This window comes from Castor canadensis, chromosome 12, assembly GCF_047511655.1.
Source record: "Castor canadensis chromosome 12, mCasCan1.hap1v2, whole genome shotgun sequence".
In the NCBI taxonomy this organism is placed as follows: Eukaryota; Metazoa; Chordata; class Mammalia; order Rodentia; family Castoridae; genus Castor; species Castor canadensis.
Genome location: NC_133397.1, coordinates 63,588,507 through 63,604,780, shown reverse-complemented (window position 1 = coordinate 63,604,780; position 16,274 = coordinate 63,588,507). Strand labels below are relative to the sequence as shown.

Genomic DNA, 16,274 nt, shown 5'->3' with positions numbered 1-16,274 from the left:
CTTCTGATTCTGGCATTCAGGGAGACAGCTAGCCTTTCAAGCATTTTAATAGAAATTAGAAAAATATGTCCCTTCCCTGAGTAAAAATTTTAATTTACTATAAAACAATACAAATAGCTGTAATGGATGGTTATTCTTCCCATAAATTCTCCCAGAGACACAGAGAGCACGCACCAGGAGTAACATGCACATTCTGTCCACCATCCCTCACTCTCTAAAAGAGGTGACCATGTTAGGTTCCCAGTTAGGTGGGGAAAACAACTAAGTCTATGACAGCAATGTATTGATGTACAGGAGAATAAATGTCATTGGAGCTGAGAGGCAGTTGGAAGAGAATGAAGATATGCATGTGTATGTGCACTTATGTTCTTGAATCTGTGCATTGTTATAATAGTCTGTGCAAGTGCAGATCTATGTTTGGAGCACAAGAGTTAACATTATTGCTCTAGAACTTTAACTAGAGACCTGGAACATTCATGCCCATCTGTGTATTTTCCTAAATTGATTCTGCTCACATTCAACTGCAAGTCTCCATGTGGATTTATAATAGGAGACTTATTTTTAACATGTCCAAAGCAGTTATTTGGCCATTGTTTCCAAATCTCCTTCTTCCTCAATCTCTTATCTTAGTAATAGGTACTTCTATTCACCCAGTTGCTCACTCTAGAAAACTAGAAATCATTTTTCCCATCTCCTTAACCCTTACTTTTCATATTCTATCACTAAGTCCAGTAGGAACTATTTCCCAAAAATGAGCTGACTTTGTCCATTACATCCCATCTCTATTGACATCACTCTAATCTTAGATGCTACCATCTTCTATTATCTCCACTTAAACTCTGACCTTCCTTACCCTGGATCTCTGACTTTCCATCTACAAGCCAATTTTCCACATAGCAGCCAGAATCAGTTTTACAAATGGAAACTAAACCACAATTGCCTACTAAAGTCCACATGCTTTAACAGGCTTATAAATCTGTGTGACCTAGCACCTACCTATCATTAAGCCATTATTTATCCACCACTCTGCTTTACCCTGTGAAGTAAAACTTATACGAGATTGTTGTTTTGTACTGAGCTCCTGCACTAGTCCCCAAAAGATCAGACCAAAATGGATTAACTTGTGTTAAGTATCATGCGATAAAACTGAAACTTTAAGGAAGCAGAAATAGATCAGTTTCCCATAAAAACAGGAGATTTGTAGCAGCCAACTGAAAAGGGCCACTCAACCTGAGTGGGAGGAAAAAAGAAGCCTTCTCTTCTTTAATCCTTACAAGGAAAGGCAACATACCATTCAATCTATTTTTCCTTGTTCCTGGTCTGCAATTTTATCAAAACCAACTGTTCTGCCATACCCAGTGGAACAACTTCTAAGTTATACAGTAGGTTGCTGCCTGATTCATGAATATTAGATCTTTAAACTAAATTTGTTGACTTTTTTTTTTTAAAGTGGTACTAGGGTTTGAACACAGGGCTTTGCATTTCCTAGGCAAACACTCTACCACTTAAGCCATAAACTCTGCCCTTTTTGCTTTAGTTAATTTTCAGATACAGTCTCTTGCTTTTGACTGAGGCCACCCTCAGACCTCAATTCTCCTACCTCTGCCTCTCAAGTATCTGCAATTACAGGCAAGAGCCATAGCACAGGCTCAAATTTTTTGTTGTTGTTGTTTGTTTTTGAACAACCCACACTGCTTTCTTTTCATTCATCAGATACATGAAGCCCTTTCCTGTTTCAGTGACTTGGGAGCAGACTGTGCCCTTCACTCTTTGCCTGCTAAATTTCAGCCTTATCCTCTGTATCTTAGCTCAAAAGTTCCTTCCATGAAAAGCCCTCAAGCCCCCAAAACTATAGTGGATTCCCTTGTTATTATCATAAAACTCTTTTCTTAACACATTATTCTTAAATATATACTTACTTGTGGTTTATTTGTTTAATGTCTATCTCCCCTCTTGAATGTAAACTCTATGACAAGAAGGGTAATGTGTACTTTACACATTCTTGTATATGTAGCACCTAATACAGTATCTGCCTGGAACATGGTAAGAGCTTTAATATTTGCTGGCTGAAGAAACAAATGAATATGTGTTGAAAGCTTCCTGTCATTTAAAAAAATCTGGTTATGAAAAAATTCAAGAAAACAATTTAAAAACAAATACAACCAACCTTTGGTTATATATCCTTCTATGGGAACACAAACTGGGATCATATCATATAGTTTCATAATTTTTTGACTCTAGTAGCAATACATTTAAAAGGGAATTTAGGGGTTAAGTTTAGCATTTAAGGTGAAACTCTCCATGCAGAGTCAAAAAAATCACCTCTGAGAGTACATTAGGCAGCCATAACATTGCAACTCTATGTTCAATAGGCGCATCAGAGTACTGTTTTTCCTCCATGCTTACACTTTGTCACTCTGCCTGAACCTGAAGACCCAGTGATGTGCCTGGGTTGTGTTTAGAAGCCAAGGTATACCAAAAGGACACTTTAGAATCACATTAAGGGAATCAAGAAGAATGAAAAATGGTCACTAAGGGGAGCGCACTAATAGGAGGGGGGAGAGTAAAAGAAGGAAGTAAAGAAGGTGAATATAGATGATGTACTTTCTATACAAAAGTGAATATAGAATTTTTAAACCGGTTGACCACACCGTAAGAAAAGGACTAAGGTAGAAAAGAGAAAAATGGAGGGGATGAACCAATTCAGGACACAGTACATATATACATGGAAATGCCATAAGGAAACTCTCTGTGTAGATATCTTAAAACAAAAATATCATTTCTTTTTTTCTCAAAAATGGAGAATAGGAATATAAATCACGTCCTGTCTAGGGGTTGGTACCATTGGGAGGGGGGAGGATATAACGATGGTGTAGGAGGGTAATTGTGATGGAAACACTATGTACTCAAGTATGAAAATGGAAAAATGAGACCTGTTTAAACTATTCTATGAATTGGGGATGGGGAAATTTAAAGGAGAATGATGGAGGGGATGAATTTAACTAAGATACATTACAAGAATGTTTGTAAATGTCACAATGTACTCCCAATAAAACAATACAAAGTTGTTTTTTTTTAAGTCAAATGAGGATTACAATAAAACTTTGAGAATAAGATTTGCCATCTCCCATTTTATCCTACCCACATGGTCATATACTCATAGAGAATACAGGGCATAAAACATTTATACTTACAAAGTTCTTTCTCTCTCCTTTTGTTAAAAATATGTAATTGAAATTCCTATATGAGATAATGCCAATGTATGTTAAAGTTATTTGCTAAAGACACTTCATTATATTCCATTCAATGGAACAGCTTATGCTATCTCAAAGCTTCCCATGCTTTCAACTCTTGTTCTGTTATTTTGCTAATTTTGTACACTAATTGGCAATTTGTAAGATAACGACTTAAAACTATAATAAAAATCTGGGGGGATAGCTATTTTAGTTTTTATTGTGGTTAAATATACATAACCCAAAACTTGCCATTTCAGCCACATTTAAGAAATATAACTCAGCTGCATTAAGTACATTCATTATTTCATACAAGCATCACTGTCATCCATCTCCAAAACTTATTCATCTTCCCAAATTTAAACTCTGTACCCTACCCATTAAACAATAACTTCACATTCCACCTCACTTCAGCCCCTTGTGACAACTGTTCTACTTTCTGTCTCCATGAATTTGACTACTCTAGGTACTTCATGTAAGTGGAATCATACACTAAGTATAATCTTGTGATGGACTGATCTCACTTAGCCTAATGTTTTCAGTGTTCATCCACATGGTTGCAAGTATTACTTGTGTGTGTGTGTGTGTGTGTGTTGCTGGAGACTGAACATAGGGGCTTTACACATACTACATAAGCACTCTACCATTTGAGCCTCATCACCAGCTAGAATTTCATTACTTTGAAAAGGCTGAGCAACATTCTATACACATATTTTATTTATGCATTCCACAGGCTGATAGACATTTTGGTCTCTACTTTGTGGTGACTGTGATTAATGCTGCTATGAACACCGTGTATAAGTAGCTCTTTGACATCCTTCTTTCACTTCTCTACAGTATGTAGTCAGAAGCAGAACTGATGGAACATATAGTAAATTCTATGTGTATCTTTTTTAGGAACTGCCAGAGTGGCTACCCTATTTTACATTCCCACCAGTAATATACAAATGTTCCAATTCCTTCATATCCTTTTGTGTTTTCTATTTTAAAATTAATAGTGATGCTATGGGTCTCAGGGATAAAATTATGGCTTTGGTTTGCATTTGCCAAGATGATGAAGAACATCCTTTCAAGTGTTTATGGTTATTTGCATATCTTACTTGGAGAAATGTGAATTTAGATTCTGTGCTGATAATATAAATCAGATTGTATGAATATTAATCCCTTACCAGTGAAAATATTTCTCCTGTTCTGTGATTTATCTTTTCATTGTTGTTGGTATTCTTTTATGCAAAAGCATTTTAAATTACTTATTTTCTATTTCTTCTTATGTTGCTTATGTTTTGATATCATGTTAGAGTTTTATGAAGACTTCTTTATATACTTCTCTCATCACCAAGTCTTTACTTTGTTTTTGTTTTCGTGGTGTTTGGTATAGAACCCAGGACCTCACACATGCTAGGCAAACACACTACCACTGAGCCATACCACCAACCCAACCACCATGTCTTGAATAAAAAAATCAAAACCTCTTTTGTATCTTTCATTAAAGACAAAAACACAATGGTTTTTTCTTCTTATGCCTTTCATTCCAAAATAACTTCCAGTATTTTTTAAAATTTTGTAACTTAACTTTCTACAATTTAGACTACAATTTATGTTAAACTTGCTTCAAAGTTCACTACTGGCCACTTGTAGCACTATTTTATTTCTTTTTCTAAAAAATTTTTTTACTTTTCTTAAATTATTTTGATTCATCTCTTTAGTTGGGTGAAGCTTTAAGCAAATTTTTCGAGAAGATCCAGGAGTAGACTATATTATCTAGCTTTTGCATATTGGTGAAAATGTGTTTTTGTTTTGTTTTGTATTACTGGGGTTTGAACTCAGGGCTTCACACTTCCTAGGCAGGCACTTCACCACTTGATCCATGCCTGCAGCCCTATTTGCTCTGATTATTTCAGAAAGAATCCTAGGCTGGCCTGGACTGCAAACTCCCTAGTTAGGTTCACGTCACAGGTGATATGACAGGCTCACACAACCCCACCCACCTTTTATTCCATTGAAATTGGGTCTTTTTGGTTTTGCCCAGGCTGGCTTGGAATCACGATCCTCCAGATCTCAGCCTCCCACATAGCTTGGGATGACATCTCCTGAGCTTTTTGCCCAGGCTGGCCACAAATTGCAGTCTTTCCGATCTCAACCTCCCAAGTAGCTAGACTTACTAGTCTTCCATTTTGCTCCCATTTGACAAAACTTACATTCTTACAAAGATCATTTTTCTTGAATAAATATTCCCTGGGTTGCTAAAAAAAACTCTGGTTTTTAGATTTTTTGCAAAATTTCCAGATTTTTGCAAAAGTTTTGACAGAGTTTTTGGTTGCTTTTATAGAGGCAAATTTCTGGAGATCTTTACTCCATTATTTTTGCTGCTATAACTCTGTGCCCCCTTTAAAAAATGCAGCCAATTCTCTCTATGGCTTTTTGCTCTGATTGGTCATGACTATTAATATAAATATGTGAATATCTATAATTAATGTGGGTTTGAAGTATAAAATGCATTACAAAAAAGACATGGTTTCCACCTTCAAAGAGATCATTATTCAATATAAATGAATTCTTGCATACTTAAGAATGTCAATGGGCCTAGTAAGTAAATTTCTAATCTATCTCTTTCTTTGGGTGTGGTTTTCTTTGCCCTGACTGCTTTTTCTTCTTCTTCTTCTTCTCACTTAATCGTATTTCAGTTGAGGAGACATCTATTTGGCAAAAATATTTGCTAATAATGGTCCAGGACTTGCTCTTGGCCCCAAATTCTAACTCAATCTTTCTCATATACAATTGTACAACACACTGATGGACAATACCTACCAGAACAGTTTCTAGTATTTCTTCACATATATTCTAGCCTAAGAATATTATTTTCTATTATGAATTTCCTCATTCATAGAGTAGATAAAACAATAAAAACTACAATCTCAACTGGCTATCGCTTAATTAGTATTTTATTTACAGGGGTAATATTTCCCACAATATATCACCACTGAGTCATTTTCTCCTCCCATTACTCACCGTTAAGTCTTTCTCCAAATTAATGTCTTCAACTAGATGGAAATTTTAGAGATGTAAGTGGATAACAAGACACTGGAGGTGCTCAAAAATTATTGGGACACTTGACCAGGTTTATATTTTATATAGATAATCTGCTTTCAAAATTAAGAATGAGAGGGATAAAAGATTTTCCTACTGGTAATCTATTAAGTGAGCTTGTTTCACTTTTGATAAGTGTGGTTTTTTTTGTTGTTTTGTTTTTTTTATTTTGAGGTATGTTCCTTGTATGCCTGTTTTGCTCAATATTTTTACCATGGATGGATACCGAATTTTATCAAATGCCTTTTCTATATCAGTTGAGATGACCATATGGCTTTTTCCCTTCATTTTGTTGATATGGTATATACTGTATATCAATCTGCATATATTAAACCATCCTTGCATCCTCATTATGAATTCCACTTGATATCATGGTGAATTGTAGTGAGCTTTCTCGAGCTCTGTTCCTTCTCACATAACTGCGGGTGACTGGAGATGCATAAAGGACAAACAATAGAAGACAGACATGCATAAAGTTGGGGTCAGGTGTGTTGGGTGCTCGGATGGAGACGCACAACAGCCTTGTTTCTTTATTACTCTATTAGCTCCTCTTTCACTTTGCTTCTTTTCTTCTCTATTCTTTAAGGTCTTACTTCTGAAGTCTTTCTTTAAAACCTTGCTTCTTTTCTATTCTTTAAAGTCTCTTCAGGGAGTGAAAATTTCTTGAATTCTGACTATAGACTAAACCCTCACATTTTAAAAAATTTTATTATTTTTTAAGAAATTTTTTATTAGGATATATTCATTATATGGGGGGATTCATAGTGACAATTCCAATTAGACTTATATTGTACATTAGTTACATCACCCCCATTATCTCTCCACCTCAACACCCTCCCTGCCCCATTAAAGCAATTGTAAGAGGTTTCTTTGGTCTATTTCATATAGCTATTTGAAGTCCATCAACCATTTACCCTCACCTTAATCTCTTTCATTCACCCTCCCCCCTATGCCCACTGTGGGAAGTTAACTTTGGTCTGTTCAACCCCTTCCATCATTCCTTTACCTCCCACCCCCATCCCCCATTTTTCAACAGCTTTCAGTGCACATCCTTATATCCTCTACCTTTACAGATCTTACGTTTTATGTTATTACTGATGCTTTATCATTCTCTTTCCTTTTCTTCTTTCCCTGAGTTCCACAGAGCAGTTCCACTATTACAAACATGTTCTACATCTGAGTTCGTATATGATGTTTGTTTTTGTGTATATGTTTATCTTTTGGATCTATCGTCCACACATGAGAGAAAACAGGCAGCCTTTGTCTTTCTGAGCCTGGCTTACTTCACTTACTTCACTTAACATGATGTCCTCCAATTGCATCCATTCACTTTAAAACCACATGTCATTATTCCTTATGGTTGAGTAAAACTCCATTGTGTATATATGCCACATTTTCTTGATCCAGTCATCAGTTGTAGGGCACCTGGGTATTTCCAAAGCTTGGCTGTTGTGAATAGTTCTGGGTGAACATTGGCATACAGGTGCCTCCACTATATATCCTGACTTACATCCCTTTGGGTAGATGCCCAGGAGTGGTATCACTGGATCATATGGCAGTTCTATCTATCTTTAGCTTTTTGAGGAATCTCCATACTGCTTTCCACAGTGGTTGTACTAATTTGCAGTCCCAACCACATCTTGCCAGCATTTGTTGTTGTTATTGCCTTTGAATATGGCCATTCTAACTGGGATGAAATGAAATCTAAGTGTTGTTTTGATCTGTATCTCTTTTATAACCAGAGAAATTGAACACTTCATAATGTATCTACTGGCCATTTGTACCTCTTCCTTTGAGAATTCCCCCGTTTAATTCATGTTCCCATTTCTTCATTGTTAACCCTCACATTTGATAAGCACTTTTGTGGTTCATTCTTTCAGCTCCATCACAGTAGAAAATTAGAGGTTCAATCAGTTGGTCTATTTTCATTTAAAATTAACAACAACAACAAAAAAATTGCCTACTACCAGGGACATCTTCTTTTGTTTGTTTGTTTGCAATTTCTATATGTACAAAGATACTTATGGACAAATCATGCAAAAAAACCCACAAAAACCAATTTATCTTAAGTAACCAAGTCATCTCCTGCAGACCACTCAAAATGTTATTACATCAATCAAAATCTGATACCACATGAACTCAAAACCCTTACCTTAAAAAAACCCACAAGAAGCATTTACTGAGCTCCTCCAGGAGGTACTATTCATTTCCTAAGTCTGCAGCTCCTCTCTGGTGAATAGGGATGTTGGAGGACATTTTATATAAATTCTAGGGAAGTAACAGTGCTTAAATAGCACTACATGCACTATGAACTCAAAATTTCCAACATCATATAGTGTTATGTTCCTTTCAATACTGTTATGTCTTTGCAAACCTAGATCTGAGGCAGTTGCTGTAATAAAAAACAGGAAATAAGAGTGGCTGTGTTTAATTTCATCTGAAAGGATAAGAAGGGGTACACTGTCCAACAACTGCACATATCATTAGTTAGTAACTGTGATAATTTTGAACAAAATAAAAATTTTATTCTAAACCAAAGCCGAAAAGAAATAACAGTTGGGTTTACTAACTTGTTAGATCAAAACAGAATCTGCATATAAATACCTTCATAGCTAGTGGAAAAAAATACTTGCAGTTATATGAATTACACATAACTGAGTACTAACATAGTCTGAGAAAAAAAAAATCATAGAAACATGAAGGGCAATGTGAGCCAAGAAAGCATACAAACCTTTTTACTAGATGAAGTCCATAACCCAAACAAATAATTATCCATGTAATTTTCATAAAATATTTACTAAAATGCTTAAAGGTATATATCTGATCAAATAACACACTTCTCTGAATCAGAGAGCAAGGCATGAAAAGCAAATATATCTGATCAAATAACTCACTTATCTGAATCAGGTATCAAGGCATGAAAAGTTCCACCTTTCACTGAAAGATTAAATAACCCTAAAAATCCACTTGTTAATTAACCAGCTAACACACAAAATTTCAAAAAATAAAATTTTGAATAATTTCTGTATAATACCTGAATGTGAGCTCTCAATGGTGGTGTCAGATTTGGAATCTGGCAATGAAGCAATTGTTGCTAATTGTGGAACATAGTACATCTTCTTACTTCCAGGTGGCTTATATGGCAATAGTACAGGCTGGGCTAAGGAGGTAAAGATCAGAACAATTAATAAGAAAACAGCTCTTAATTCACTGAATACATTTTGAGTACCTTCCACTCAAATACTGTGCCAGACAGTATTCACATTTCTTGGGATATTATGGCTCAAGAGGAGTCAGAATTCTAGAGTTGGGAGTTATATAGTACACAATTAACATAAATGAGCAAATTATCTGGTATTTTAACAAATTGTAAGTGATACAAAAAAATTAGGTAATACGGGTGATACTAAGAAAGGAGGCAGTTTAAACAGTATGGTAGGAATAGGTTTCATTGAGAAGATGAGGTTTTAGCCATCTACTCCATACATGGATGGCTCCAATTAAAAAAGATTATCTTATATTAAACCCAAACCCCTACAGCTAGTCTTATTCTATTCCTAGTCATAGAAAATACATCTAATTCTCTTCTTGTGTGACAGAGCTTTCGAAGTTAACATTATAAAAATATACATTTGCAATATTAAGAAAATACATAAAAGTAAAAATAACAGTCATACCAGTCAACAACTAGTTTAATGTATATTCTACTCATCTTTTCCCTATCTGTTTCTATAATATAGTCAGTATAATTTAGACATAGCTGTCATCATATAATTTAGAATTCAGCTTTTCTATTTTGTATTAATAATGAAAATATTCATCTTATTCTATCATCACATTTCTTATAGAAATGATTAAATGAATTCAACTTTGCCCCTAATATTGAAATTTTAGGTTGAGCTAAATTTTCAACTATAAAGAATTCTGTGAATAAAGACATTCCCGTTTATAGAACTTTTCTCCTGCTGCTCATCTCAGGTAAATTCTTTTTTTTTTTTTTTTTGGAGGCAGGGGAGAACTGGGGTTAAACTCAGTGCTTCATGCTTGCAAAGCAGGCACTCTATCGCTTGAGCGACACTTCCAGCCCTTAATCTCAGGCAAATTCTGACTACAGAGTAGAAAGTCACACCACTTATGAAGTGAAAAAAAAATGTCTGTACCAAGTTACCCTTCCTCCAACAGGGAATAGTCATTAAGCAATAATTCTTAGAGCACCTGCCTTGCAAACACAAAGTCCTGAGTTCAAACCCTAGTACCACACGCAAAAAAATTATTCTTTGTTAGTAAGAATAATTCATTGTTCAAATGTTCCCTTATTTGATTAGTGTATAGGCTGAAGTTTTTTTTTTATATACAGTCGTCCCTTGTTATCAGGAAAACTGATTCTAGGAACCCTATGGATACCAAAATCTATTGATGTTCAATTCTCTTATATAAAATGACACAGTATTTGTATATTCTCTCATTTTTTTCCCCTTTTTATCTTTTTTGCAGCACTGGGAATTGAATCCAGGGCTTCAGGCATGTTTAGCAAGTGATCTGCCAGTGAACCACACCTCTTGCCCTCTCATACACTTTAAATCATCTACAGATTACTTGTATTTGTTATATTGTATTGGCTAGAGAAGGATAACAAAAAAGTCTGTAGATGTTCAGTACAGACGCAATTATTTTCTTCTGAATATTTTCTGTGATTGTCTGAATCCACAGACACAGAACACATAGATATTTAGGACTCAAAGTAATTGTTTTTCCTTTCACGATGTAATAGAAAATGTCAAATAGCCCCTTGTTGTCTATTCTTCCTTCTTCCTTTCATGTGTACACTATAATTTCCAATCTCCCTTACAATCATGTATGGACATGTGTCCAAATTTTGGCCGATAGGATGAGTGCAAGAAAGTGTGTGAATTCCAGGCATTCTATTAAAGGGATCCTGTTAAAATCCTCTCTGCTCCTAGGTATTGCAAATCATGATAGCTTTCATCCAGAGATATCACAAAGAATGCCAGAAGGGCAGGGGGTAGCTCAGTAGTAGCATTTTTTTGTTTTGTTTTTAAATATACATGAAGACTTGGATTCAACCCCCAGCACAAAAAGGGGGAAAATAAAGATGCCAGAGCCACCAGACGTGGATTACAGCTATCTGCTCTAGACCACCACCTTCCTGCAGTTTGGAGTTCCTATGATAAAACAGCTGATGTTATACCCTAACTCATACATAAGTACATATTCAATCAATTGATTTTAAATTAACTGAAGCCACCAGTTATTACCTCTGTGATCTGGAATGAAATATTTTTTGCCTTAGTTTCCTCACCTATAAAATGGGCTTGATTAAAATAAATGGGTATCATGAGCATTTGTATAAATTAAAAACTATAATCTATATATAATAGTAATATTGATATATTTTAGAGGTAAAATACATGTTGATAGGTATTTTAGAGGTAAAACACTGAATTTTTCCAATCCCCTTCCCTCCAAGTAAGTTAGAAATTTATCTTAATAATACATTATGTAATTCCTATTTTTCTCCACTCTGAGAAACAAGGGAAAAAGTTACTTTTTTCCCTTAATTTTCTTTGTTATTCCTCCTAAAAAGCTTTAAGATCACTTAAAGAAGTTCAAAAGAACAATTCCACTAGTTTTGAGCAGAATTATGATACAGTAATATTTATTAGGGGAATAAATAACACCTCTACAATATTCAGCTTTTCCATCTGAAAACACACCTTTGTCTTAATTTAGTCAACTGCTCTTCTTACCTGAAGGGTTAGTATTTATCAGGCTGGAATATTGGCTAAAGTGGTAGAGCACCTGCCTAGTGAGCATAAGGCCCTGAGTACAAACCCCAGTACCACCACCAAAAAAAGGAATTTTCATATAAAATTTTTACTTAAGCTATTTTTGATAATTTTATGGAGCTGTATTGCTTATATGAGGCTAAGCACCTCAAGTTCCTTTATAATTTATTCATGAACACTTTTTTTCTTATATCTGGCTACCACTTCTAGATGGACTTCTAGCTACCTATATCTAGCTTATAAAAACCAAAATGCTCTTGGCAGATTCTGAAAAAGAATGAGATCTTCTTCATTCTAAACACAATAACAACCTTTATATCACTTGAATTACCACCCTCGACGGTTCTGATGACTTATTTTGGCAAGTGACTACACATTGTTATTATACTGCTTCCAATGAAAGAAACAATTCAATGAAAGTAATGAAATAAAATACTGATGCTGAAAAGGATTCACTGTTCTAATCACCACAATTATGCTAACCCTAGAAAATGAAAGCAAGCAATTTACTGATACATGTTATGTCACAAGCTGAAAGGCAACACTTTCTGTGGATAGAATACTATCTTATAGAATATGGGAATATAGGCTGCACTTGCCTATCCCAAGTACCAGAAAGAGTAAGTGCCTATAATAACAAAGGTAGAAGCCCTTTTAGAATCTTTTGCTTTCAATCTTTGTGACTCTGAGATTTCTTAGATGGAAGATCTTAGAAATAAGAGAAGGACACATCTATCAGGGACAGGAGCCATCTAGCCATTTTACATTTTTTTCTTTCATTAAAGTAATATATAAAGTAGAATTTATAGCGTTGACTAAATCTTTCACTGACCTGATATCAAGAAAAACTAAAATGACCTTTAAAAAAGATACTAAGAATATGACTAATACTTAGGGACTACTTTACTATGTCTTATGATAAAAATTAATCAAAATGACCGTAACCCTACATATGCAGGGCTAGTGAAGTCTCAGATGAGCTAGGACTACTGTACCACTCTATCAGGCAAAACAACAAAACAGGGAGGAAAAAAAGACTATCATCTTCACTTCCATTTGGGTATTGCTGTAGACATTACTTTTAGAATACTGACTTATTGATTTTCTTTCTCCACCACCATATGTAAAGCTTGACAGCAATAGTTAAACTTACCATTTACTTCAAAAGAAACATGAAAATTAGGTAGATCACAATGGAATGACTACCACATGGAGATGGAGAATTCTGAGACAAGTAAATAATTTTAAGAAGTTCTCAACAACTTCATGTTTGGATGCAATAGTCTTAAGGTTATTTTAGATTATTTGCCTCTGGAGGGGGGATGTAAATACATAGCAAATGTTTATTTCTGGGAAACAAAGAAAAAAAGGATTGGAAAAGAAAGTTTAATTATAAAATGTTCTTCTTATAAACTGAAAATAAAAACAAATATAAACATATAGTATGTACTTTTAAATTCACAGTGGGTACATTAGGCATGCATCTTATATACAATTCTTGACTTTATAGTATACTTTCAAAATGTACTTCTAGTGCTGTGGGCATGGCTCAAATGATAGAGTGCCTGCCTAGCACGCATAAAACCCCTCGAAAACAATATGGAGGCTTCTGCCATATGATCCTAGGGATATACCCAAAGAAATGCGACTCAGATCACTCCAGAAGCACCTGCACACCCATGTTTATTGTAACACTATTCACAATAGCCAAGTTATGGAAACAGCTAAGATGCCCCACTTCTGACGAATGGATTAAGAAAATGTGATATTTATACACAACGGAATTTTACTCAGCCATGAAGAATGAAATCTTATCATTTACAAGTAAATGGATGGAACTGGAGAACATCATCTTGAGCGAGGTTAGCCAGGCTCAGAAAACCAAAAATCATATGTTGTCCCTTATATGCAGACTTCAGATGTAGGGCAAAGGCAGTAATGTTGTTGGACTTGGGTCACACACTAAGGGGAGAGTACATACAGGAGGAATGGGGACAGGTAGGAAACCCAAAATTTGAAAGTGTGTGATATGCCCACTGCAGAGGAGCAAATATAGTAACCTTAAAGCGACAGAGGTCAACTGGGAAGGTAACCGGGAAGTACTGAAGAGGTCAGGTAGAGATGAATTAATTCGGGTTGTAATACACTTGTGCATAGAAGCAATGCTAGGAATCTCTCTGTATAGCTATCCTTATGTCAACTAGCAAAAACGCTTTGTCTTTCTTATTATTGCTTATGTCTACTCTTCAACAAAATTGAGGGAAGGGCAGAACAGGTTCTGCCTGGAAGTGAGGGGGATGAAGGAGGGGGTGAAGGGGCAGGGGGGAGAGGTGGCCCAAACAATGTATGCACATATGAATAAGTGAATAAAGAAAAAAAAAGAAGTTAAAACCCCCAGTACCTCAAAAAAACAAAACCAAAAAACCCTCAAAATATACTTCTAAATAAAATTTTTACTACATGCTGAATATAGACTTTATAGTAAACACTGCTAGCTATTCACCAAAATCTATTTCTTCTTCAATCTGGAAAACATAGCTAAACTATATTCTTAGCCAGTGAAAAGTGATTTGGGCCTGGTCCATAAACCTCCCACATGTACTTCTCTGTTCTTTGTTCTTTCCAGGTGACTATAATGGTGAATCCAATATAACCTCAGGGTCTACATTTTAAAGATAGAAGAGTAAACAGTAGCCTGGGTAACGAATGATTGTTTTATAAGCAAAAAAAAAAAAACTACTATTCTGTTTCCACTATTATATTTTTTGCATCTATTTATTACTGCTAACACTACTATTAATTCAAAATGCTAAAAATCCATCTACCTAAAAGCAGATCTCAACTGTTTAATTTATTACTTACTACTTGCATCTTTATTACAAAAACATAAGACAAAAATAAGTCAACCACAAGTAGCGTGAATTCTGCGTATGTTAACTCTACTAGAAATAAAGATAAAAATAAGCCATATTCTCTTCATAGGTATATAAACAAAAAATGCATATAATAACCATGTAGACCCTAATACTTAAATCAGAAATATGTTTAATGACTAGAAAGTCACAGTCACAAATTTCTAAGATAATTACACACAAAAGTTAGTATCATGACTTAAAATGCAACTACAATCTCTTACCATCTACATCAGGAAAAGTAGTACTCTCTTGCACTGAAGATGAAGAAGCAAACGTGACAGGAGGTTTTTGTAGCTTTTGGGTACTGGGCTCTGGAATGTCACCTCCACGATTATCAGCATTAATAAAAATCTCAGATGAAAATGTGGTCTTTCCTGGACTTTCTGTTGTTATTTGAGTGACAGCATCGGATGATAACTTTCCAGAAGAGGCAGAAAAGGGGGTCTTACTCTGTTCTCGTGAACTGAAAAGAGAGGACATTACAGGTCATATCCTTTGCCAAGAATATTTAAGTAGCTACAGGAATATGTGTGAACACAACAATCTCAAACATTCTGAAGGTATTTCCACAGTACACTTCATTTTCTTAAATACATATTAAAATGTGATTATGCATGTGTTTACTTTTAAAAATTTTAATTATAATTTATAATGTCACTACATAATTTAATTGGAAAAATGGTACTTTTCAGTTGAAATGAATATACATTCACTTACTTTAATTATTAGATGGCCACTATAAAACAGGAGACTGTGTTAAATGCCCAGAGTATACAAAGATAACAGAAGTTCATGAGTTATACATATCAAGATTATAGAGAATTGATATTAAATAAGAGTAGGATAAATAAATGGTTGAATAAAATAAATATGTGAAGATAAAGAAAAAAATTTTGCTTAAAACAATACTAAATAACATATGTAGATACCTCCTACAAAAGGATGTAATGCTCAATTTCCACCTTTCCCATTAAGTACAGACTGGACTTAGTGACTGGATTTCAAAGAATACAGTATAAGCAGGGCAAAACAGTAACTTAACATTGGAGAAACTTGGCAAACACTACTTTAAGTGAAGGAGGTTGACAATACCAGTGATGACTTGTGGATTTCCTATTTCCTACATGATGTGAGAAAGTGGCACTTCACCTGTGATATTCTTTCCCCAAACCGGAAACTCCAAAGGAATCATGAGAAAACTTCAGTCAAACCCAAATCAAGGAACAATCAAG

The 16,274-nt window shown here is 34.9% G+C and overlaps 1 protein-coding gene across 6 annotated transcripts in view; it reads right to left on the bottom strand.

Annotated features, from left to right (window-relative positions):
- The window catches only part of Alms1 (ALMS1 centrosome and basal body associated protein), a 136,647-nt gene that overhangs the window by 49,139 nt on the left and 71,234 nt on the right, over positions 1-16,274 (bottom strand). For 4 of the 6 annotated variants that reach the window (XM_074049976.1, XM_074049977.1, XM_074049978.1 and 1 more), the window contains 2 exons: positions 15,264-15,505; positions 9,355-9,480 (listed from right to left, as the gene is read on the bottom strand). In XM_074049976.1, the coding sequence (XP_073906077.1) occupies positions 9,355-9,480; positions 15,264-15,505 (368 nt within the window). Of the gene's footprint in view, positions 1-8,472; positions 8,713-9,354; positions 9,481-13,009; positions 13,477-15,263; positions 15,506-16,274 lie in introns of those variants that run through there. The other 2 variants (XR_012439764.1, XM_074049980.1) reach the window with 2 other exon arrangements.